Source organism: Delphinapterus leucas, chromosome 11, assembly GCF_059928025.1.
Source record: "Delphinapterus leucas isolate spDelLeu-1000000601 "Yukka" chromosome 11, BTC_Dleu_Yukka2, whole genome shotgun sequence".
NCBI lineage: Eukaryota > Metazoa > Chordata > Mammalia > Artiodactyla > Monodontidae > Delphinapterus > Delphinapterus leucas.
Window position 1 is genome coordinate 10,053,239 of NC_143139.1, and position 23,236 is coordinate 10,076,474.

Genomic DNA, 23,236 nt, shown 5'->3' on the forward strand with positions numbered 1-23,236 from the left:
AGCTGTATGCCCAGTTACAATTCCGATACTGAGGAAGAAGGTGAGGATGGAATTTGGTGGACAACTAACATTCTCTATTACATCATCTCTCTGTGTTACTTCTCTTAATTAACGGCATTATTCTCTCAAATACCCAAGCGTGAGTCCTTAAAGCCATCCTCCATTTCTCCATCTTTCTCCAGCCCCCGTATCTGTTCTGACTACCTAAGCAAGCACACATTCATTCCTAGTTTTCCATTCCCTCCTCTGCAGTACAGCTTAAGGCCATTGTATCTCTTGCTCGAGCAACTGCAATCAGCCTGCAAAGTCACCTCCCTGTGTCAGCCCCTCCAGGCTCATCACACCCATCCTCTACTCTGCTGTCAGATGCCACTACTGAACACAAACATCTGATTGTCCAAGACGGCGTGGGCTTCTTAACAGTTGCCTCCGCTTCCCGTCAAGGCTGTGCGCACCACATACAAAGCGCCTGCAGCTGTGCCTTCGTAGCTCAGTAGCTCACACAAGACAGCCTCCTATTCTCTGTTCCAAACCCTCTTATTGTGGTCTCGTGGCTCATGCTTCTACCCTCTTGCCTCACACCCGTACTCTGTCCAACAACCAGCTCCCTTTGGGTTAAGACCATAGTGGGACGGTCCACCCAGCTTTCATTCAGCTCTGTCCCTAGACACTGTCTCTCAGGGCCCAGGCTTGCTCCGGGTCAGGAGACAAGTTTGGACAGTGATCACGATATTCTTTTCACCAAATGCTCCATTGCTTACCGAATAAAACATTTTTTTTTTTAGCATGTCATCCATACACCTGCCACCGTCTGACCCCATCCGCCAATTAACACCCCTGCCAATACATCTTTATAATCTTCTTGACATTTTCCTCATTCTTCAAGACCTGACTCATATCCCCTCCTTGAAGGCTTCCTCTTTCTCCCTCCTTTGTACTCTATCTTTGGACTGCATTCTTCCAGGTTTTGCTTTCTGTGTCTGGAGTTTTTGTGCACATGGTGGTCTCCCCATCTAGGAGGTATACTCCCTAAAGGCAGGGACTGTGCCTTCTCATCCATAGGCTGCTGAGAATACCGCCTGGGGGAATACCTTACACATGGTAAGAGCGCATCATTCCACTGCTTAGAACCTCCTAATGCTTCAGTGGCTTCCCCTATCACTCAGTCATTGATAAAAAACCCTCCAGAGGCCTGCATGGCCTCATATGAGCAGATGTTCCGGCTGCTACTCTCCCCTTGCTCCTCCATGTTCCTTGAACACATCACACAAGACCACACTTCAGAGATTTTGTGTTTGCTGTTCCCTTTATCGGGACACTCTCCCCAGATATCTGCATGGCTGCTCTCTCTTGAGTCCTCGGGGCATCTCTCCAAGGCCACTTCCTCAATGAAGCCTTCCCCGACCACTCTAGTCCCACTGGGACCTCACGACACTCTCCTTCTCCCTCCCTTGCTTGTTCTTTCTCCACAGCATGTATCACCTCCTTATACAGTGTATATATTTCACTCATGTATTACTGTGTATCATCTGTCTCCTCTCCCCCTACTAGAGTGTAAACTTCATCCTAGTTTAAATCTGTTTGTTTACTTCTGTATCCCCAGGGCCTCGGATATCAAAGGCACTCAACAAATCTTTGTTGAAATAAAGAATAAGCAAATTAATAGAAGATGCTCAATAAATATTTATTAAATCGAATGAAAAGTGTCAGAAACAGACGACTGTCAAATTGCCAAACTCTAAAAATATGTCGGTTTAGAAGACTAGTGAAATTGACTGAACGTTGCCTCACCATAAACACCCTGGAGGAAGGATTAAAATTGTGTGCTTGTGGTGGGAGGGGCAACAGAGCAAGGAAACCTGCGCCTTCGCGAAACTTGGGGCTGCCTGACTTCCCCCCTGCGAGGACCACGGACCACACCTGGGAGGCGAGCTTGCCCTGCCGCCCCGCCGGGACGCTTGGCTACCACACAGGTGTTTTCTTTTAAGTTATTTTGGTCTTCCTCTCTCTCCTCAGCTGGTGAAGGACACGCAATCTTGGGTGGCTTATGGGACGCTTCTCAGCTCTAAGGAGAAAACTACCAGGAGTGAAAATGACAGCAAAAACATCACCCAGGACTAGATTCTGGGTCTTGGGCCAGCAGAGCCCTTTTTAGAGCAGTGCCAGTGGAACTTTCTGTCTTCTCCCCAGGCTCCGCCTTCACGCTGTTTATTGGAAATTCTTCTCCCCCGCTCAGTCTTTTAAAGCCACCGCCTACTTTCCGCAGGAGGATGGCGCTCTGAGCTCCCAGTTCCCTCTTCCCCCGGGGACTCCATAGTATTTTTTCACGCTTCGTCGCTACTACAGCAGACGCCTGCCTTCTCATTATTTGCTGTGCAGATCTCCGGTGCCTTGACTGTAAACAAAACACTTTAGATCATAGCAAGGTCGGAGTAAGCACAGCCTTTCTGCTGGCAGCCAGACGTCTTAAGGTGGCGTGACTGTGAGTCGTTTACTTTTCAAGATTAACAAAGCGACAAAATGGTGGTCCTACATATTAGTTGAAGAAATATTCAGGGTGTGGAGGGGATAGAAGTATTCATTTTTAACTTTTCTGTAAGATATTAATTCCACGAATAAAATCAAACATCTGTGGCAAGGTGCAATACTCTAGAATATCTCCATTTACATATATGTGGTAGTTTGTGTATTTATGCATCTGCATTGATGCTTATATATAATACAGAATTCCGGTGTAGTCTAGCAATTGTGTAAAAATTTCAACAACAATGATCTAATTTCAGGAATAGGGTATAAATTATGGTATTGAGACCTACCCTAATTTTCCTGTCCCTCTCCCCCTCTTCTCCAACTCAGCAAACTAAGTGGGGCGTTCAATGTAAAAAAATAAAGAAGATGAGACCTTTTACTTTGATCCCAGGTGAAATATTTTCTGTTGGTCAGGTAGGAAGTCCCGACCTTGAAACAAATTTTGGGCACTGCCTCCCTCACTGCTCTCTGGGTCTCACCCTGCCCTTTTGGCATCTGCATTTTAGTCAAATTAGTGCCAAGGTCATACCAAAGGCCAGTGACAGCTGTATTAAAATATCAGGGACCACAGGCCACGTCAAGGAAACATCTGCAGGCAGCCCAGGTCATGAGAAGGAGCCATTTTGAATCATTTGTAGGAGAGGGACATAGGCGAATCCAGACGAAATCCCAAACCAGTTGGGGTCATCAGGAGGGAAAGGAACAGAAAATGAACCAGCTTTAGAGTCAGGAGACCTGCCTCTAGTCTGCTACCAACTGGTTATGTGTCCCTGGACAGGAATCCTCTCGGTCTCTATTTCCTCAGTGGTAAAAAAAAAAGAGAGGGTTGAACCACAGGGTTCCCAAGGTCCCTCCCAGCTCTTACATTCTGGAGTGTATGAAGCAAGGCAGGGACACAAAGTGGACGAATAATACGTGGTTAAGAAAACAAGTTAAAAGTCAAACTCATTTGTAGCATAGACGCCCAAGAAAACTGTTGTGTACAATTGCCGTTGTGTACTGTTAGAACTGGAGATTAGTTTCCAGTAAAATGTGTAACTTTGACCCAGACCAAGATCATACACGGGGTTGGGGGGAGGCAGTTAAAGACTGAGCTCTGTTTCAGATATGACAGCCTTGTCCATCCTGTTTTAACGTCCATCACCTTGCTCAAGATCATATTGCTTAGGTAAATTTCAAGTTGCAAAGGGGAGCAGAGAAATGCCCAAGTAATCATCAGACGTGAGGACACGGTGGTGGCGGTTTTATACATCACTTCACAATCCGGACTTCCCGGTTACTTTCACTCTTCGACGACCTGCAGCCCTCTGAAGGCGTCACTTGCATCTGAATGGTGTTCTGGGTGGGTTCCGAGAAGTGAGTCTGGTGGGAGAGAAAGGTGGAGGAAGGAAGGAACTGTTGTATTTGGCGGCGGGACTCAGGTTGAGGAAACTGCTACAACCCGGCAAAGAATTGAAAAATACAAAGAAGAGACGAGTTCCCACACGCAGCCCGTGTCAGTGGCCTTAACTGTGACTGGGAAGCAAGAACCTGGGCCAGGGGTGTAATCTCTCTTTTTTTAAACTAAATGTGTCTGAGGCAGTTACAAAGCTTATTGGGGACTTGGGAGACCAGTCGACTTTTTGATCTGGAAATCCTTTCTTTTTACTGAGGGAGAGCTTGGGCTCAGAATACATTATAAGTGCTGCGTCTCTTCCAGGCTAATTTATAGAAAGCCGTTCGCCGTGGCTTCTCCCCTAAGCCCCCTGCCCCCCCAGACTAGCACAGACTTCTAGGTTAAGGGTGAGCTAACCACTGCTCACCCCCACCTAAGTAAGTCACCCAGGCCGAAGGGCTCCCCGCCTCCCCCGCCGTGCGTGCGGCTGGGACCCCGGGGGAGAGCTCAGCTGGGGGCCGAGCTCCCACCGTCCGCCTCCGCCCCCCAGCTGCCCGCCCCCGCCCCCATCCCCCGCTGGGCGAGTGCGGGGAAAACAAGATCGCCGGCGAGGCGCACAACCAGCTGCCGGCAACCTTCGAGCTCCCCAGCTTTCCCGGGCGAGGAGCGGGAGGTCGGGGCTCCGGAGCAGCCGCGCGCCGGCCCGCGCAGCGCCGGGACCAGAACCCGCCGCCCTGCCGGCCCCGCTGCACAGGCCCCTCCCCGGCTCCCCGGCCGTTTGGCGAGCTTGTTTGTCTTATTTTTAATTTCTCCGAGGCCAGCCGGAGCAGGTTTGCTGGCAGCGGTGCGCCTCCAGCAGTCACGCGACCAGCCCATCTCCCGGGCGCGCGCTCGGCGAGGGCGCGCTCGGGAGGCGGGGAGGCGCCGCGGCCGCCCCGGGGCCACCTTAAGGCCGCGCTCGCCAGCCTCGGCGGGGCGGCTCCCGGCGCCGCGACCAATGATCTCCTCCTCTGTTTAAATAGACTTGCGGTGTCAATCATCTTCTTCTTCGTCAGCCTCCCTTCCACCGCCATATTGGGCAACTAAAAAAAGGGGGCTCGTCTTTTCGGGGTGTTTTTCTCCCCCTCCCCTGTCCCCACTCTCTCGCCGCTCCGCGACTCCGACGCCGGCAAGGTTTGGAGAGCCGCTCGGTCGGCGGGACCCGCGGGCTCGCAGCTGCCCGGACTTGGACTGGCTCTGCCCCCTCCTCTCTCCGCTGCGCTCCTCTCCCCTCCCCTCCCCGCCTCCCGCTCGCCAGTCCACTTGATCGGCGGGGACTCGGGGCTGCCTGGCCGGGGCTGCCCCTCGCCCCCTCCCCCAGCCCCGCGCGCTCCTGACGCTCGGGCACTTACTCGTCCGTGTTTGTTTCTCTTGGCTCGGAGGGCAGTCGCAGGGCTTATAAGAGGGGCTCGGGCTGGGTCGGGGCGTCTTGTTTTGTTCGTTTTGTTTTGCGAGAGCGCAAGAGAGGCGGTCGCCGAGCCCGGGGAGGAAGATGTCAAACGTGCGAGTGTCTAATGGGAGCCCGAGCTTGGAGCGGATGGACGCCAGACAGGCGGAGTACCCCAAGCCCTCGGCCTGCAGAAACCTCTTCGGCGCGGTCAATCACGAAGAGTTAACCCGGGACTTGGAGAAGCACTGTAGAGACATGGAAGAGGCCAGCCAGCGCAAGTGGAATTTTGATTTTCAGAATCACAAGCCCTTGGAGGGCAAATACGAGTGGCAAGAGGTGGAAAAGGGCAACTTGCCCGAGTTCTACTACAGACCCCCGCGGCCACCCAAAGGCGCCTGCAAGGTGCCGGCGCAGGAGGGCCAGGATGTCAGCGGGACCCGCCAGGCGGTGCCTTTAATTGGGTCTCAGGCAAACTCAGAGGACACGCATTTGGTAGACCAGAAGACTGATGCACCGGACAGCCAGACGGGGTTAGCGGAGCAGTGCACTGGGATAAGGAAGCGACCTGCCACAGACGGTAATGACCCTTTCAAATGAGTGAAATGTCTTTCTGTGTGTCTGTGTTAGCGGCACTGCCTTGCCTGCCTGAGGGTCTTTAACCTCAACTTTGTTTTCAGCGCATTCTGATTTAGCTCTGGGGGAGCGCACTTTCTTAATCTTAGGTTTTAAATGCTATTTATTTAGCTGACTGCTTGTCTGTTTATGACTTTTAAGTCAGAAGCCTGAGACTGTGTTATCTATCTGGTAATTCTTCTAACTGAAAACATCGCGGCTCCTCCCCGCTCGCCAGCGGTAGGTATGTGACAACGTTGGGATGTTTATCAACGGCCTCCCTCTTCGCTTTGGAGAGAGAGCTTTGGGGGCGTAGAATACTTTCTGTTATGTGAAAACAACCTCATTTTGTGCCCTTAAAGGCCACTGGGAATGACGGATCCAGGATTGTGGGTGTAGGTGGTGGGTTTTTCATCCCCTGGTTCTTGGGTCCACTTCTGTCACCCATTGTTTTTTCTAATAAAGATTGTTTGTGTGTGTTCTTTTTAAAATTCCCTCCTGCCCTTAGATTCCTCTACTCAAAACAAAAGAGCAAACAGAACAGAAGAAAATGTTTCAGACGGTTCCCCGAACGCGGGTTCAGTGGAGCAGACGCCCAAGAAGCCGGGCCTCAGAAGGCGTCAAACGTAAAGTACTCGGTGGGTTGATTACTACGAGCAAAGAAGTGACCCCCGAATTGGGCTGCAGGAACTCGTGGGCTTTCCAGCCCCAGGATCACCCGATCTCAGTGGTGGCTGGCAGATTAGAGCTTGTGGGTTTTTGTTCGGTTTATATTTTGGAGGTCAAAAGAAGTAGGAATGGGGAAGACTGAGAATCAGTGTGGAGGTGCTGTAATTCTTCCCAGTTTCTATGTCCTGAGATCATTTTCCTTCGAAGTACCAAATGATTAGAGCAAGGGTCCCAGGCAAGTACTTGTAACCAAGGCCCTGTGGGGAGGAAGGTCAGTTCTCTGAGAGTCCCATCAAAACATGTTGGGAACAATAGGTTCTTTTTCCATCTGAACAAGAGCGGGGGTCTGCCTCCATCCCACTTCATGAGAATTCATCTCCCCGAAGACCAGGTTGACTCAGATTTTGAGCCACACATGGAAAAATGATTTAATTCAAATAAATGATTTAATTCAAACTTTGAGGGAAAAGTGAGGCACAAATGGCTCATAGCTGGTTGTTCAAATGGTTAGAAACGTGACAAGAGAGGTATGTGGTTTCCTTTGGTTTTTATCATTTTCACAAACTCTCACTTTCCCTATCTTCTGATAAGTTTGGGGGATGGAGAAGGAACGTGTGTATTTAAAAAAACCAAAATGGAAGGCTCAGAAATCCTAAGGTTCTGACGGAATTTCTGATAACACTGAAGTTGCAAAGCAAAAGTTAAAGTAACTGCCAGGGTAAGCAGTCCAGGAACACGTCAGCATGTGTATGCCAGTCGTGCTATAACAGGGGAATTTAGATACTTGTAGGGGAAATGGATAGTAGATATCAGAGCTGACGGGGTAGGTGTACCCCAAACAAGGGAAGTGGAGATTTTTGCCATCTACTAAAATATGATCAACATGAAAAGCTAATTTGAATAATTCAGCCCCCAGCTTTACGTGGATTGGTCTCCATAATGATCAGGCTACATGTATTAATAGTTCGTAAACGTCTTACAGACAACGACCGTGTCCTCTTTTTTTTTTTCCAAAACACCCTCATAGCCTAGCATATAAAGAGATCCTAAGAGATGTTGATATTAACTTTTAAAATCCTCATCTATAAAAATTAAAAATTAAAAAAAAGGGATGAAAGTGGGGTTCAAGTTTGTTGTATTTTTAAATCAGTGTCACATATAGGATTTCATTACATACATATTTTTCAGAGCTTATACAAAACGGCGCTATTGAACTTCTCCATCACAGCTTATATATGAAGTGGGTAAATTGGTTGAAAAAATTTTCTGAAGCAACCTTACCACCTGCAGCTCTTGTTGGTTTGTGACTTGTGGCCTAGCTCATCAGATGAGACACAGCAAATCAGACCTACTGGATTTTGATCTGGCCCCATTCTGACATACAGAGAAGCATTTGTTAGTAAATATTGCCAGTTCAGAGAATACAGGAAATAGTAGTAAGGACCTATTCATAAGCATTTGTGTGTATATTCTACATATGACTAAGCCTAAAATATTTTGAGAAAAAGAAAAGTGAATAGAATTTTCTTTGGATAGTCTTTTTAAGTGTGATTTCCAGTTATTTTTCAAACTTAGAAAATTTTGCTACTCTTATGTGTTACACTTTCTGAATTTTCCTGTGTCTGTCCTTTCTCACTATCTTTGACCCCCGATTCTCTAGACCAGGGTTTCTCAACCTCTGTACTGTTGACATTTGGGGCCGAATAATTCTTTGTCGTGGGAGGCGGTCCTGCGCATTGTAGAATGTTTTGGCAGCATCCCTGACCTCTCCCAGCAGATGCCAGTAGCACCCCCTCCCCACCCAGTGTGACAACCAAAAATGTCTCCAAACATTGCCAAATGTCCCCCGGGGGTGGAGGGGGAGGCAGAATTACCCACTGTTGAGAACCACTGCTCTAGACGAAAGTCCACAGTGCAGGGGAGAGTAAAAATCCAGTGAAGGAAATGTTGGATGGAGGTGACTCTGAGCACCAACTTTTAGCACGTTCTTTCTTTGCTATTGCTCAGGTATTTCCCAACAAAGACAGTAACAAAATAATTCCCGTAATATATTGGCAATGTTGTTCTCGTGCTTTTCTCCTAATACTTTCTTGTTTCTTTTGCAGAATTGAGAGTATGTTTCCTTGTTTATCCGATACATCACTGCTTGAAGCAAGGAAGATATAAATTAAACATTTTGAATACATATCGCTGACTCCACGGAGTGGACATCCCTTATAAGCACTGAACAGCAACAACCCAATAACACTAAAGTTTTAGGCACTCTTAAATCATCTGCCTCTAAAAGCATTGGATGTAGCATTGTGCAATTAGGTTTTTCCTTATTTGCTTCATTGTACTACCTGTGTATATAGTTTTTACTTTTTTTGTAGCACATAAACCTTGGGGAAGGGAGGGCAGGGTGGGGCTGAGGAATTGGCATGGGGGGGTATGAAGAGCTTGCTTCGATTTAGAGCAAGGAGAAAAATATTTTACTTGCACTAAGAGAAGCAGTCTGGGGGGAAGGTTTTGTTTTCTTTAAAGATGTAATGTCCCTTTCAGTGAGAACTGATACTTCGTTTAAAAAATCATCCAAATTTGAACACTGGCTGCAGATAATTGATACTTATTTTTACATGAAGCTTTTTCTCATTTAGGAGCTCAGATGATTCCGTTATGTAGCAGCAAATGGCTTTTTTTTTTTAAACAAAACTCTACTCAGTGCTCCCCGGCTTCTCCAGTCTCCCTTAAAATTGGAATTTGCCAGTTAAAGTATTCAGCTGTTTGGTAATCACTCCAGGTACCCCTGGGCAAAAATCTGGCATGTATGGGGGGAGTTCTGAATGCTCAGAATTGACCATTTAATTTTTATCAGATTTGTTGAGAAAATTTCTTAATTTTCTTTTCACTTCAGGGTGTGTAGACACAGTCAAAATCATTCTAAATCCCTGGATATTTTTAAAGATCTGTAAGTAACTTGACATAAAAAATAATGAAATAATGTTTAATTTACAGCTTCTCATTCTATTTGTTAATTTGCCCAAAGGAAAGTGGTGTTTTTAAAGGAAAGTGCGTATAGAGAAAAGCACCCGTGGATAGGTGAAATGTGAAATGGATACTACATCTTTAAACAGTATTTTTACACTGCCTGTGTATGTGTATGAAACAAAACCATTTGAAGTGTACCTGTGTACATAACTCTGTAAAGACACTGAAAATTATACTAACTTATTTATGTTAAAAAGAGATTTTTTTTTTTTTTTAATCTAGACAATATACAAGCCAAAGCGGCATGTTTTGTGCATTTGTAAATGCTGTATTGGGTAGACTAGGTTTTCCCCCTTCTTCTTTTAAATAATATGGCTGTGCTTAAAAGGTTGCATACTGAGCCAGGTATAATTTTTTGTAATGTGTGAAAAAGACGCCAATTATTGTTACACATCAAGTAGTCAATAAAGAAAACTTCCATAGCTATTTGTTGACTTGAACTGTATGTAATGTACCTTATTAGTAAGCTTGAGGTATTTGACCTAGCTTTGTAGTCATATTTCCACAAATATAATATGAACTGGCAAACACCTAGATAATTCAGGCCCACCACTCAGATGATGTTTATGTAGGTCCGAATGTAGTAACTCTTTTCCACTTAGTTCTGTATGGGTGGACAAAGCTTTAGAAGTGGAAAGTAGGCAGGCCACATTTTCATATTAATAAGATGGTCAAAGTCTCCATTAGTTCAAATATTTACGTCTCTAGGATATGAATGTGTCAGAACCAAAAATGTTACATAAGCGTAGACCGATCACACGTTTGCAGGATTGAAAATGAAACTAACATGGTGATTTCTCTAAATTCTGTATTTACACATGCAGTGTTGTGAGGAATTAGGGCCATTTTTCAGACCATCTAATCTACACCTCTCATCCAAAATATTCAGATATATAGGTCCTTGAGAAATGGGTGTGCATTCCACACTAATTTAGGTAGAACAGGTATGCTTCAAATTGAACTGGTCATCATACACGAACTCCTCAATTTCTAAATTTCCTGGTTATAATCTACACAACCTAAAACTGGTTAATCTGAATACCGGATCTGAGAGTTTGAGGATCCCATATACACAGAGCAAAGATATTTTTTATTTAAATAAGAAAAAAAATTAAACACGGCATTTTAAAGTCAGATTTATTAGGATAATCCCTGCAATTTGAAATTCTCATAAAATGTGGCTAAGGTGTAAGATTAAATTATTTTTTCTAGGAATCTGCAAATGGTTAAATGCAAAAATCTGGATTTGGGTTCAATTGTTTCTCTCAAATACTTGCATTTAATTTATTGCACCCCAAAAGGGGCTCTAAACAAGATAATTTCAGCTTATTTTGACCTGAAATTGCTTATCAAAAAACAAAAAAACCAAAAAAACCCCCAGGGTTGAGTCTCTTCGACTGCCAGGAAGGGAAAAGTAGGTACTTTGGTGGCTGGGCCACATCTTCCAAGTTGGTATTATTTTAATTAAAGACTAAAGGTGTTTTTGTGATTCTATTCAAAACACGAAGGCAGGGTGTTTTTCAGGAAGAGACTGAGAAAGCAAGAAAAACAATTCAAAATGGGGAGGAAGGAGTGGAGAGTCAGGAAATAATGAAATAAATTCTCACTGAGCCAAAAAGGATACTTTAAAAAGTGTCTCTAACAGATAGGGGGAAAAAGTCCTCTTCTAATTGCTGCTTATAACCCGTTTCTTTCCCAAAGAGCCATCTTTAATGTGAATTTTTAGAGATTGCGTTTTAGGAGTGCTGGGCCAGGAAGAAGTGGATGCTCGCCGCGCCAGGCACGTTCACAGGAACGCAGTCCCTAAAGTCACCGTGTCGGTCCTTCACGCGTTCTATGTCAAGTCTCCAAACGTGTTCCCGGGATTCGGAGCGTCCTCTCCCCGACCCCGGACTGCAGGGTCCGCCGCGGGCGTCCCTCCGAGGGGATGCGGCCGCCGGCGCCAGCCACCCCCTACCCCGCTACCCCGGCCACTGCGCCGTCGTCTCTCCACCCTGCCCCGCAGCCCCGCGCCGGCCCGCCGCGGCAGTTGCGGGGTCAGGCTGGCTGGAGCCTCGGGACGAAAAGGCTATTAAGTCTAGCTCCTCGTCTGCAACTGGCGGCTCCCGCACCGCCCGGATCACTGCGCGCAGTTCCCGCGCCCCGGGCGCCCGCAGGCCATGGAGGGCGGCTGCGCCTCGGCCCCCGCAGCTGGGCTGGGCGGTTTCTCCGAAACTTGCCTCCCTCATCATTTCTCCTCTGGGCTAAGAAAGAAGCGAAAACCCCCATTCCTCTCCACAATCAGACCCTGCACATCAGTACCCCGCCAACTCCAGGGCGCTGGGGAGATTCGAGCGGAGAGAAGAACCTTTCCGAATTCGTGGACCCTCCAGGGCAGCAGCCCGCTCCCACCCCCACCCCAGGCTCCAATGATCCGCAGCCCCGCGCATTTCGAAAGGCTTCTCGGCTCGCCGGCGGCCCAGGAGGGCCGCAGCCGTGCGCAGGAGGGGCCGCGCGCCACAGCCGCTCGCGGGGGTCGCTTCCTCCCTTACACCCGCTCTGTTAAGTCCCTCGGTTGCATCCCCGCTGCCCAGTGCGGGGGACCAGGGCAGGGAAGACCTAGGAAACTGTGGGTCCAGAGGCATAACTGGGGACGGAGGGGACAGTGGAAATCAACAGGAGGGGAGCGGGGCGGGCGGCCTTTCAGGCCACGGTGTGCCCACCGGCCGCGCGCCGAGACCTTTCCGGGCTGCCGAGGAACGCTGCCTTCGCCATTTCATCTTAACCCTCGTTAGCGTAGACACTTGCTCTTCCGAAGCTTTTCTGAATTGAAAGAAAGGTGTTTTAGAAGCTCGTCTAGGATCTGCGATCTGTTTTTCAGAGTACGAATTTCTTTTTTTTTTTTTCAAGTTTGCCATCTCTTTCACCTGGGCCACACCCTACGTTCGCTCCCCTCCCTCCCGGCCAAAATTAAGGTAAAAATCCTGCGAGCAGAGCTGGGCGGGGGGCTGGGTCAGAGGGTCCACGGTCACGCTAGACCCTCTCCTCTCCCGGGGAGGTGGGGGTTGGTGGCACCCCCTGGATCTCGGCTTGCGGGGGGGTAGGGCGGGGTGGGTCAGCGCCAGCCAGACCCCGCAGAACCGAAAGTGTAGCATTTACACGTACACTCAAGTCCCCGTGCGGCCATCCGCGCCCCGGGCCTGTCTCGCGTGGGGACACACACAGAGGAGGCAGGAATCCCCGAGTGAAAAATACAGAAAGGAATCGAGGCGTGCTGGGAGCCAAACGTCGACGCGCCTCAAAACGAACGTGAAGAAAAGGCAGGGAGAAGGGCGCGCAGCCGGGACGCGGGGCCGGGGGATTGCATCATTGCAGCTCCCCCTCCAGAAAATGGGCTCCGAACCGCGGCTACCATCATGGCGCTCGGGCCGGGCCGCGCTTCCCGTGCGCCTTCCCCGAGCGCTCTGGCCACGGGCACTGAGCCTCGAGCGAGAGTTCTGCAAACATGTCCCCCTTCTCTCTCGAACGCCTGTCCCCCACCCCCTCCTTCCTTTTGTGTGCTTGTGGACGTGCGTGTATGCGTGCGTCCGTGTGAGTGTGTGCGCGGACCAGAGAACTTGAAGTGTTTTTTTTTTTTTCTCTTTTTTTTCCCTCCCGTGCTGGTGGTTGTAAACTTGATTGGCATTGGCTGCACCCACTGACCCCTGCGCCGAGTCCACTGAAGATTTAAGGTGGATCCGAGAAGCTGCAGCTTCAGGCGGAGTCTCGAGCTTTAGCTAGTTTTGGAGGAAAAAAAAAAAAAAAAAACCCCAAACCGTGCGCCCGCCGCGTTTTTACGAATCCCCTGCGGTACCAGCCCCCGCGCCCGCCCCGCCCGTCGCGCGCTGGCTCCGCCCCCTCCCGCTTCTTCCCCATTGGCCCGCGAGAGCAGTTTGAATTTTTTTTTTTTTTCCTTTGGATGCTTGTTTTCTCGTAAAAAAAGACGGTGCCCCAGCTCGTGTGGCGAAACCTACTTCGGCGGCCCGAGGTGCGGTGTTGTAGCTGGTTTTGTGAAGGCAGGAGGGAGGAGGGTGGGCGGGGCTTCCGTTCCCAAATTTTATCCCGAAGAGCGGTAGACAGTGTGCGGGCGTGTGGGGGGGCCTGGGGCCTCGGTGTACAATCTGGAGAAGCTGCGGCGGGGGCAGAGTGTAGTATAAAACGTTACTGGACGTCCAGGGCGCGTCGCTTCACCGGCTGCTGGCCAGAGGTACTAGGAGGAGCTGGCAGGAGCCCTGGCGAGGATGCACCTTTCCCCTGCCTTGGAAAGGTAGAACTGGGCAGGGCGGGAGGGTGAAGGTAGCCCGGAAAAGAACACTTTCTCATTTCCAAGGGAAAAAAGCAACAGAAGAAATACAATTATAGCAAAAATGTATTATTTCAAAGGTCACCCAGTCAGAATCCTTCAAAATTCAGGCAGTCAGTATCATTTTTACTGAATTAAGAAAAAAAAGCTTTCTGTCTTTGATTTCCAGGGTGTTTTTGAGTAAGGAGCATGTTAAAATAAAATCGAGATAGGGATTAAGACTTTGAAAGTGCCTCTGATTACTGGGTCTGAAATTAATTCTTTTGATAAAGTACTTTACCATTTAGGATAATGTTATTTGTAATACAGGTCTTATACAAGTGATAGCCTTCCTTAATTTATAACCCGGTTATGTTTTACTTTACTGTGAAATTTTTTAAAGTTTATGATAATTCGAATTATTCTCCAAATCACTGAATCTCCAGATTAGTGAGGTTAGCATATGTACAGTTTTTTGGGGGGTCCGTTACTCTTGTTGCAGTGTGGCTGACGATTTTAACCAGATGTCCAGACCCAGCCTTCAGTCTAACGGTTCCTATCCTGTCCAACCTACAGTCAATTTTTTAGTACTAAACTCTCCCAATACTTCCTAACCCAACTAACCCCTTAAGCTTAGCCCAGACCAACCAGCCTCCTCAGACCACCATAAACCAACCTGCTTGTGCCCTTAGCAAGGACTTTTGGGAGTTAAGATTGTCCCCCAATGGACTGGGTAGCTTCAGGAAGCAGTGATCTCCTCATTCCTGGAAATACCAGTCAAACACTAGTCTGGATGACCCCTTAATAGGGACATTGTAGAAAAGATTCAAATATCAAGTGAATATTAGGACTAGTGATTTTGAAAGTCTGTTCCAGACCATTGAGATACTGTATTTCCAAACTTGGAGTTCCTGGATATCTACTAAACCAAGCCATTTGCCTTGCTCATTACCATTTTCTAGAGTTGTGCTCTCCAATATGGTAGCCAGAAGCCATTTGTGGCTGTCGAGCACTTGAATGTGACTAGTCCAAACTGAGATGTGCTATGTGTGAAATATACTCAGGGTTTCCAAGAATTAGTATGAAAAAGTGTTAAATATCTCATTAATAATTTTTATATTGATTACATGTTGAAATAATCATATTTTTGGTTATTGGGTTAAAAATATTAAAATTTATTTCATCTGTTTCTTTTTAAACTTTTTTTTAGTGTGGTTACTAGACAATTAAAAAAAAAAACTCAAACATGATTTTATGTTTTTAATTTTTTGGCCCTGCCTTCCGGCATGTGGGATCTTAGTTCCCCAACCAGGGATTGAACCCATGCCCCCTGCAGTGGAAGCTCAAGAGTCTTAACCACTGAACCTCCAGGGAAGTCCCTAGACAGTTTTAATTTATAGATGTGACTCGCATTATATATTTCTGTTTGGACGTTGCTCTTCTAGACCGACACCCGTGGTAACTCGAAGCCCCATCTTTGAGATTGGTGGCTGATAATATTGAGGAGTAGCTGATAACTTCTAGTTGCCATCCTAAGTTCTCAAGTTACGTCAAGGCCCAAACCCAGCCTCAGGAACCCTTAAAGAATTCTACCAACACCTAACACCTACGGTTTAATCTATAACACATAGTACTTGTTTTGAGCCCAGCCCATGGAAATATGGTACAGCTCTGTCTGATTAAATCAGACTTGATCACAGCTTTCCACATTTATGTAGAGAACCTGGGAGAGCCAATATGTTAGGAATGACCCTGGAAAAAAAATTTAGATCCCAAACAAAGTCTCCATGAGTAACTTTTCAGTAGCACTTGTCAGCAGAGAGGAAGGTGGGAGGGAGATGGAGCAGTGTTCTCATTCCGTGATTGCGCCTCTATCAGAAGATTGGAACGAACGAAAAGGCGTGCCGTGTTTTTGGATAGGTATACGCAAAATGATAAAGATGGCAGTAAATTTATACCTTTTAAGTTAAATTTGTACCTTTGCACTAAATTCTAAGTCTGATCATCCTATTTCGTTCCATTGTTCAGTTTAAACACTGAGGACCATTTATTTTAATTACTGTAAGTTTAGAATAGTTATAATTACTCATAGCACTAATCCTCCACACCCCAACCAGTACCTTTACTCTTCTCTTTTTCAGAATTTTCCTGGATTCTTTGCTTGCCTCCCCTCACCCCTCCCCCCGCCACCCCGATGGATTTAAAATGAATTTTGTCTAGTTGCAAATTCCTGTTGTGTTAAAATAATAAATAAAGTGGGATCCTTATCTCCCACTTCATACCAGATAAATTCCTCAAGAATTAAAGAGTGAAATTAAAAAAAAAAAAGGCATAGACATACGAGAAGAGATCTCAGAGAACTTTTTTTTTTTAATATAAATTTATTTATTTATTTATTTAGGCTGTGTTGGGTCTTCGTTTCTGTGCGAGGTCTTTCTCTAGTTGCAGCAAGCGGGGGCCACTCTTCATCGCGGTGCGCGGGCCTCTCACTGTTGCGGCCTCTCTTGTTGTGGAGCACAGGCTCCAGACGCGCAGGCTCAGTAGCTGTGGCTCACGGGCCCATTTGCTCCGCGGCATGTACGATCTTCCCAGACCAGGGCTTGAACCCGTGTGCCCTGCATTGGCAGGCAGATTTCTCAACCACTGCGCCACCAGGGAAGCCCTCAGAGAAGTTTTAAAGATATAATCTCAGAGTGAGGAAGGTCTTTCTAAGTATGACACAACACATAAAATCCATAATCTGAGTCTCTCCAAAATCATTACCTTATTCTGGCTTTCCCTTCATATTCATAAATTCAATGACATAAAAATATTCTGCATGGAAAACCCGCCATAGAAAGTCAAAAGTCAGTGACATGGTGGTGAGAGTCGTACAACAATGTGAATGTACTTAATGACACTGAACTGGACATTTACAAACGGTTAAAACGGGAAATTTTACGTTATGTTGTAATTAACTATAATAGTACATAAATAAATATGCAGCTACAGTGGTCCTCCCTTACAGTGGATATCTGAAACCGAGGGTAATACCGAAACCTACATATACCGTGTTTTTTCCTAAACTAAGGAGCAGGTAGCATATACAGGATGGATATGCTGGACGAAGCGATGCTTTTTGTCCTGGGCGGGAAGGAGCCAGACTATTGAGAGATTTCATCATGCTACTCAGAAGGTCCTGCAATTTAAAACCTATGAATTGTTTATTTCTGGAATTTTCCTTGTAATATATCTGGATGCCGGTTAACCACGGGTAACTGAAACTGAGAAAATCGGAAACTCGGATAAAGAGGAGCTACTGTACTGGAAGAATTTTAAAGTTCATCCATGTTCCATCTAAAAGAATCTCACAGGATTCTGGATCCCATCCTTTTTGAGGCTCTGGAATGAGACTGCTTGGGGTAGAGTCCTATTTACCTCACTTATTGCCTGTGAGACCCTTTTGCAAGTTACTGTGTGCAGTACTTAGCACAGTACCTGGTATATATAAATAATAACCATTATACACATAATTAATAGGGACATCCAGGGGTTTTTTTTGGCCATGCCACGCAGCATGAGGGATCTTAGTTCCCTGACCAAGGATCGACCCTGTGCCCCCTGCAGTGGAAGCTCGGAGCCCTAAGCACTGGACCTCCAGGGAATTCCCCGAGACATCCATTTTTTTTTTTTTATTTTTTTTTATTTTGGATTCTCAAGTAACCACAACCGGCACTATACTAACCTTGTAAACGTATTTTCTCATTTTTAATTACTGCTATTGTTACCCTTAAGAGGAACAAGTAATTTTGGAGGGGGGTGGTAATTTAATAAACAGAATGAATATACTGCAAAAACTGGTTGAAACGGTAAGTTTAATGTATATTTTACCCCAATTTTTTTAAAAAGTTTAAAAAATAAGGCATTTGTGGGAGTTCCCTGGTGGCCTAGTGGTTAGAATTCCAGGCTTTCACTGCTGTGGCCTGGGTTCAATCCCTGGTCGAGTAACTGAGATTCCACAAGCCACATGGTGTTGTCAAAAAAAAAAGCATTCGTTGACTCTAGGGCCATCTTTAGTTACCTTAGAAAGGATCTGGTATAGATTTGTTTGTGGTACTAAATCAATAACACTCACAGCCATACACAAAGACGATGGCAAACTGGAAAAAATGTTGGCAACCCATATATCAAAGGGCTAATTTCCCTGATAAATAAAGAGTTTCTACAAATCAATGAGTAAAAGCAAACAAAACAGTAGAAAAGTAAGCAAAGGTTGTGACCACAATTTTCAGAAAAGGAAACACAAAAGGCTCTTAAAATGTGAAAACATGCTCCGTTGTAATGTGAGACTATGGGATAAAAGTTATATACAGAATATATAAGTTTAGGTAGAGTTACAGTTAGCATCACTCTGATACAAAGTTGGCCATTATCGTTTCTTGATAGTGTAACATTTGCTTCCCTCCCTTCTATCCAAAGCTGAGTGATTTTTTTCTAGCTTCAGTGATGACCAGAGAAGCAAGGAGTTTGCATATGTGGAAGCCATGACCACATTTCAAGTTCAGTGTGAAATCCCTCTCATCCAAACTGTCTAATTTTTGGCTTATTGGCATCACCTTACTTTGCCCATAGAAACCCCCAGAGTCAGCCTCTTAAAACAAGTACAACGACCTTTCTCAATACATCTCGTCCATTCCTGCTTTTAATGCCTGTATATCGTTGGATAACCTGAGTTTCTACAAAATCATTGTCTTATTCTGGCTTTCCCTTCAGATTCTCTATTCTTTTAAAAGTCTTCAAGCAGAATTTATTATATGATAAACATGAAATTTCAAATCAGTAGAGAGCCAATATTATGGAATAATTGGTGTTAGGTTATAGCTTATCATGTGGGAAAAATGTTAAATCCCTCCTACACACACATATACACACATATTGTATTTTATGTTATGTACTGTGGGTTTAGTCTTTCATTTAGCAGTTCTACAAATTTAGGAAAATAATCACATGTATGACTAAATATATATTTACCAGAATGATCGCTGTTTGTTTAAAAGGAAACAAGTAAATGACCAAACAACCTCCCCTTTGCTATAGGATTACAGGATTGATTATTTGATTGAACCAACTGTAGAATATACAAGAATGACACAGATTGCAGCTATTAAAACACCCCAGGTAGCTTTATATGTATGAATAGGAAAAGTTCATAATATTAAGCCAGGCACAGAACAATATTTATGGTATGATCCCATTTTTGTAAAAAAAAATTTTTAATTCATATATATGCATGGTCCCGGCCTGAAAGGTTACCTCTCCAATTTCTGAGAGGGGGAGTATGAAGAGACTTTAACTTTATACATTTCATTATTGGTTGTATTTTTTTTAATATCTATTTTTTTAAATTTATTTTATTTTTTTTCTTTAATTTTTTGGCTGCATCGGGTCTCAGTTGTGGCACGCGGGCTCTCATTGCGGTGCATGGGCTTCTCTCTAGTTGTGGTGTGCGGGTTTTCTTTCTCTCTCTAGTTGTGGTGCGTGGGCTCCAGGGTGCGTGGGCTCTGTAGTTTGCAGCTCGTGGGCTCTCTAGTTGAGGCACGTGAGCTCAGTAGTTGTGGCGCACGGGCTTAGTTGCCCCGCGGCATGTGGAGTCTTAGTTCCGTGACCAGGGATGGAACCCGCATCCCCTGCATTGGAAGGCAGATTCTTTACCACTGGACCACCAGGGAAGTCCCTGTTGTATTTTTTATAATGGATTTTAACAAGAAATAAAACGTAAAGATTTTTCAGATTTGACACATAATTATCCTGCTAACTCTTGAACACAGAATAAGTTTCTCTTTGTGTCTCATACAGTCTCTTTTCAGACATTAGCAAAGAACAAGGCATTTCTACAATTCACTTCCTCTCCATTTTTCCATTTAGTTTCAGATATCGTTAAATGCATATATGAGTTCGGAGGAGTGTGTGTGTTTGGGTATACGGTTTTGCTTCCAGGGCACCTAAGAGAGATGTAAATATCATCCCCACTAACTCAGGGACATCTTAACAAACCATGGGAAATTGAGCCTGTTCCATCTTTTTTTGCCACATGGGATCCCATTGGTAATATTATCCCGAACCTCACATTCCTTGATCTTTGGCATTTGGCATCAACTCCCTGCCATAGTTTAGTTACTTAGGACCTAGTGCTGGGGAGATCGTTTTAAATTTCAAGTTAGTAGGCCAGTCTTGAGCTGTCACGCTCCATGGGACTGACCTGGGGCAAAACTTAGAAACCTCACAATACCCGGAATGGGAGATCACTGCATCCAGTCTTCATTCGACAGGTGAGAAAATTCGAATCCATGATTTCCTGTAACGTGGATAAGTTAAATAAGATGATTCATAGGTTCCTTCTGGCTTACAATTCTGGGATTCCTGTTTCCTAGTCCAGAGCACACATTCCATGCCTGTGGGTCAGGTTATTTTCCAGGGAAGCTAGATTCCTGATTTTTGGCCACAAACCACATACTCACAGGAGCCGAAGGAAGATGATAGTACAAGAGTATAGGCTGAACCGTTAACATGTATTATCTTACCAGAAAAAGGCATGTGAAGGTATAACTTCGTGGTTGCTCGGCGGTGCCAAACACTGCTTCACTGTTGCCTGAATATCATGGAGCCCCTTCTAAGGGCCAAGCTCTGTGTCTTCAACGTGGCAGACAGGAGCACTGCCCTCATGAAGCCACAGGCCATTGGAGGAGATGGACAAGGAATCGTAGCTAATGAGTGTTCTGAACCATGAGTGCTATGAAGGAACCTCGGAGCTTCTGCTTTGGGCTCCAACAGTTTGGGCCCTACACAAAGGTGTCCAGCTGAGGTATCAGGCAGGGGCGGAAGCCCAAACACCAACCCCAGGCCAGCCTGTGTTCACCAAAAAGAAACAAGCCTTTAAAAATCCATCCCTCTGGCTTCCCTGGTGGCGCAGTGGTTGAGAGTCCGCCTGCCGATGCAGGGGACGCGGGTTCGTGCCCCGGTCCGGGAAGATCCCACATGCCGCGGAGCGGCTGGGCCCGTGAGCCATGGCCGCTGAGCCTGCGCGTCCAGAGCCTGTGCTCTGCAACGGGAGAGGCCACAACAGTGAGAGGCCCGTGTACCGCAAAAACAAACAAAAAGTTAAAAATCCATCCCTCTCTGTGGTGCCTTCTGCAGTCCCACATGTTGTAGTGGGTGCCCTGCAGGATGGTGCAAGAATTTGGGACACAGGGTCTCACCTAGTGGTGGGGACCAGTTGGAAAAAGAGTGATCCAGGCAGAGCCCTGCCCAAGGCCCCAAGTCTGGGAAGGCCTTTGAGGAAGTGAAAGAAGGTGCTTGTGGCTGGGATGCCGCAAACGCGGCTAAGCAGGGCTGATCAGGGCTCCGACTAGAGCGGCAAGTCCATACAACGATGGGCTTTTTTTTTTTTTTTTTTTTTTTTGCGGTACGCGGGCCTCTCACCGCTGCGGCCTCTCCTGTTGCGGAGCACAGGCTCCGGACGCGCAGGCTCAGCGGTTATGGTTCACGGGCCCAAACGCTCCGCAGCACGTGAGATCCGCCCGGACCGGGGCACGAACCCATGTCCCCTGCATCGGCAGGCGGACTCTCAACCACTGCGCCACCAGGGAAGCCCTACAACGATGGGCTTTTAAAACCACGTTAGGAATGTTGGACTTGACATCAAGGTGCAATGGGAAACCATTGGATAACCAAAGAGAGTGACTTCAATTAAGCTTAAATTAAACTCTCTCATTTCCTCCTTTTGTCTAATTCTTTTCAAAACCCTTAGTCTCATGTTGGGATCATTCCAATAGGGTGTGGGAAAGAAAGTCCAGGCTCACACCTTTGAGATGCTCTCAACATACACAATATAAAAAACATTTTAAAACTCTGGCCTCAGTGAGTGAAGGAGACGTGAGGTCCTTGGACCATCAGAGCAGATGCCAGTCACAGCTGAGTTATTTCAGGTTTTGAAGGAGGACCCAAGCAAGTCCCACGGCCTGGTGTTGGTCTGCTGCATCGGCCAACTGATTTACTTCCGCTCCTCCTGCTACGGATTCAGCTTGCATTCTCTTCATTGTCACAATGAGCTGGCTGCTTGTGTCATTTTACGGACCGGTCCACATTTTGTCCTTTGCTGGTACAGTTGGTGTGAAGCTTCTAAGCTAGTGAACAGCTTTAGGGGTGAATATGGAATCATTTTCTTCAAAAAAGCTCAGCATTTTAGTCTTTCATCTTGACTGAGCAAGTGGATTCAGTGTTCACGAATACTTTGGGCAAATGATTCATTGTTTACATGTTTGGTTTTGGAAAGTGACTTCAAAAGAGGAATAATAAAAATGCACAGCCCACGGGGATTTTTGTTGCTGTTTGGTTTTTTTCAGTTGAAGATTAGTAAAAGAGAGACCTCTGCTGGTTAAACTGTTATAGTGACCTAGCATTGGTCCATGTCCGTTAAGCTTTTACAGGTGGTGTTGGCAAATTGATTGCTCACAGTTTGTTCATTATCTCTATCAACTCAGCTTCTTTTGGAGCTGGTCTAAGTGACCTGTAATTCCCAGCTCCAATCACAGTTGTTTCTGCTTCAGTCTTTGGTGTTAGGCTTTCAAATTTCTCAAAAATAATAGCCCTACCTGTCCTCCGCAGCCAAAACCCAGGCCTGAAATACCTCCTGTATCTTATCTTCTCTGTTCCCTTTCACTCTTCTTCCCTCCATCTCCCTTCCTCCTCTCTTGCCAGTAAAATAAAATAAAACAAGTCTTCACTCAAAAGAGAGAACTGCTGATGGAAAGTGAGAAGGAGGGAACAAAACCCTTATCTCTAGCATATCCTCACCTGGCTCTGGAGGCCTGGGGCCCAGGGTTGGAGTTATATACCTGAGAAGAGCTGTGAATCCCATTACATCTTCTGATGGATTTGTGTGACCGTGGGAATGTGAGATTTGGTGAATGGGAGACCGAGGACACTGCAGAATGTAGAGGGTGGTTACATGCGAGGAGAAAGGGGAATGTCTTCATGAGACCTTTTGTTTGTCAACAATAGAAACGATGATCTGGGGCTTCCCTGGTGGTGCAGTGGTTAAGAATCCACCTGCCAATGCAGGGAACACGAGTTCGAGCCCTGGTCCGGGAAGATCCCCCATGCCGTGGAGCAACTAAGCCCGTGCACCACAAGTGCTGAGCCTGTGCTCTAGAGCGCGTGAGCCACAACTACTGGGCCTGTGCTCTAGAGCCCGTGCTCTGCAACAAGAGAAGCCACCGCAATGAGAAGCCCGCCCACCGCAATGAAGAGTAGCCCC

General features: G+C 46.3%; 1 protein-coding gene and 1 pseudogene across 2 annotated transcripts in view; both read left to right on the forward strand.

Moving 5' to 3' along the window:
• Positions 1-1,886: 1,886 nt before the first annotated feature.
• CDKN1B (cyclin dependent kinase inhibitor 1B) lies at positions 1,887-10,067 on the forward strand. The gene is made up of 3 exons (XM_022577630.3): positions 1,887-5,910; positions 6,454-6,583; positions 8,720-10,067. The coding sequence occupies exons 1-2, from the start codon at positions 5,436-5,438 to the stop codon at positions 6,573-6,575; spliced, it is 597 nt and encodes a 198-aa protein (XP_022433338.1). The 5' UTR covers positions 1,887-5,435; the 3' UTR covers positions 6,576-6,583; positions 8,720-10,067.
• A 106-nt stretch (positions 10,068-10,173) lies between these two features.
• The window catches only part of LOC149747951 (uncharacterized), a 34,575-nt pseudogene continuing 21,512 nt past the window's right edge, over positions 10,174-23,236 (forward strand). The window contains exon 1 of the transcript XR_016394872.1: positions 10,174-13,647. The product of XR_016394872.1 is annotated as an uncharacterized LOC149747951 (transcript). The remainder of the gene's footprint in view (positions 13,648-23,236) is intronic.

What these genes read in the sequence shown, in the direction of transcription:
- CDKN1B (XM_022577630.3), top strand. Translation starts at nt 5,436, where the DNA reads ATGTCAAACGTGCGAGTGTCTAATGGGAGCCCGAGCTTGGAGCGGATG. An exon ending in GAAGCGACCTGCCACAGACG is followed by an intron (nt 5,911 to 6,453) that starts GTAATGACCCTT and finishes TCCTGCCCTTAG; the next exon opens with ATTCCTCTACTCAAAACAAA.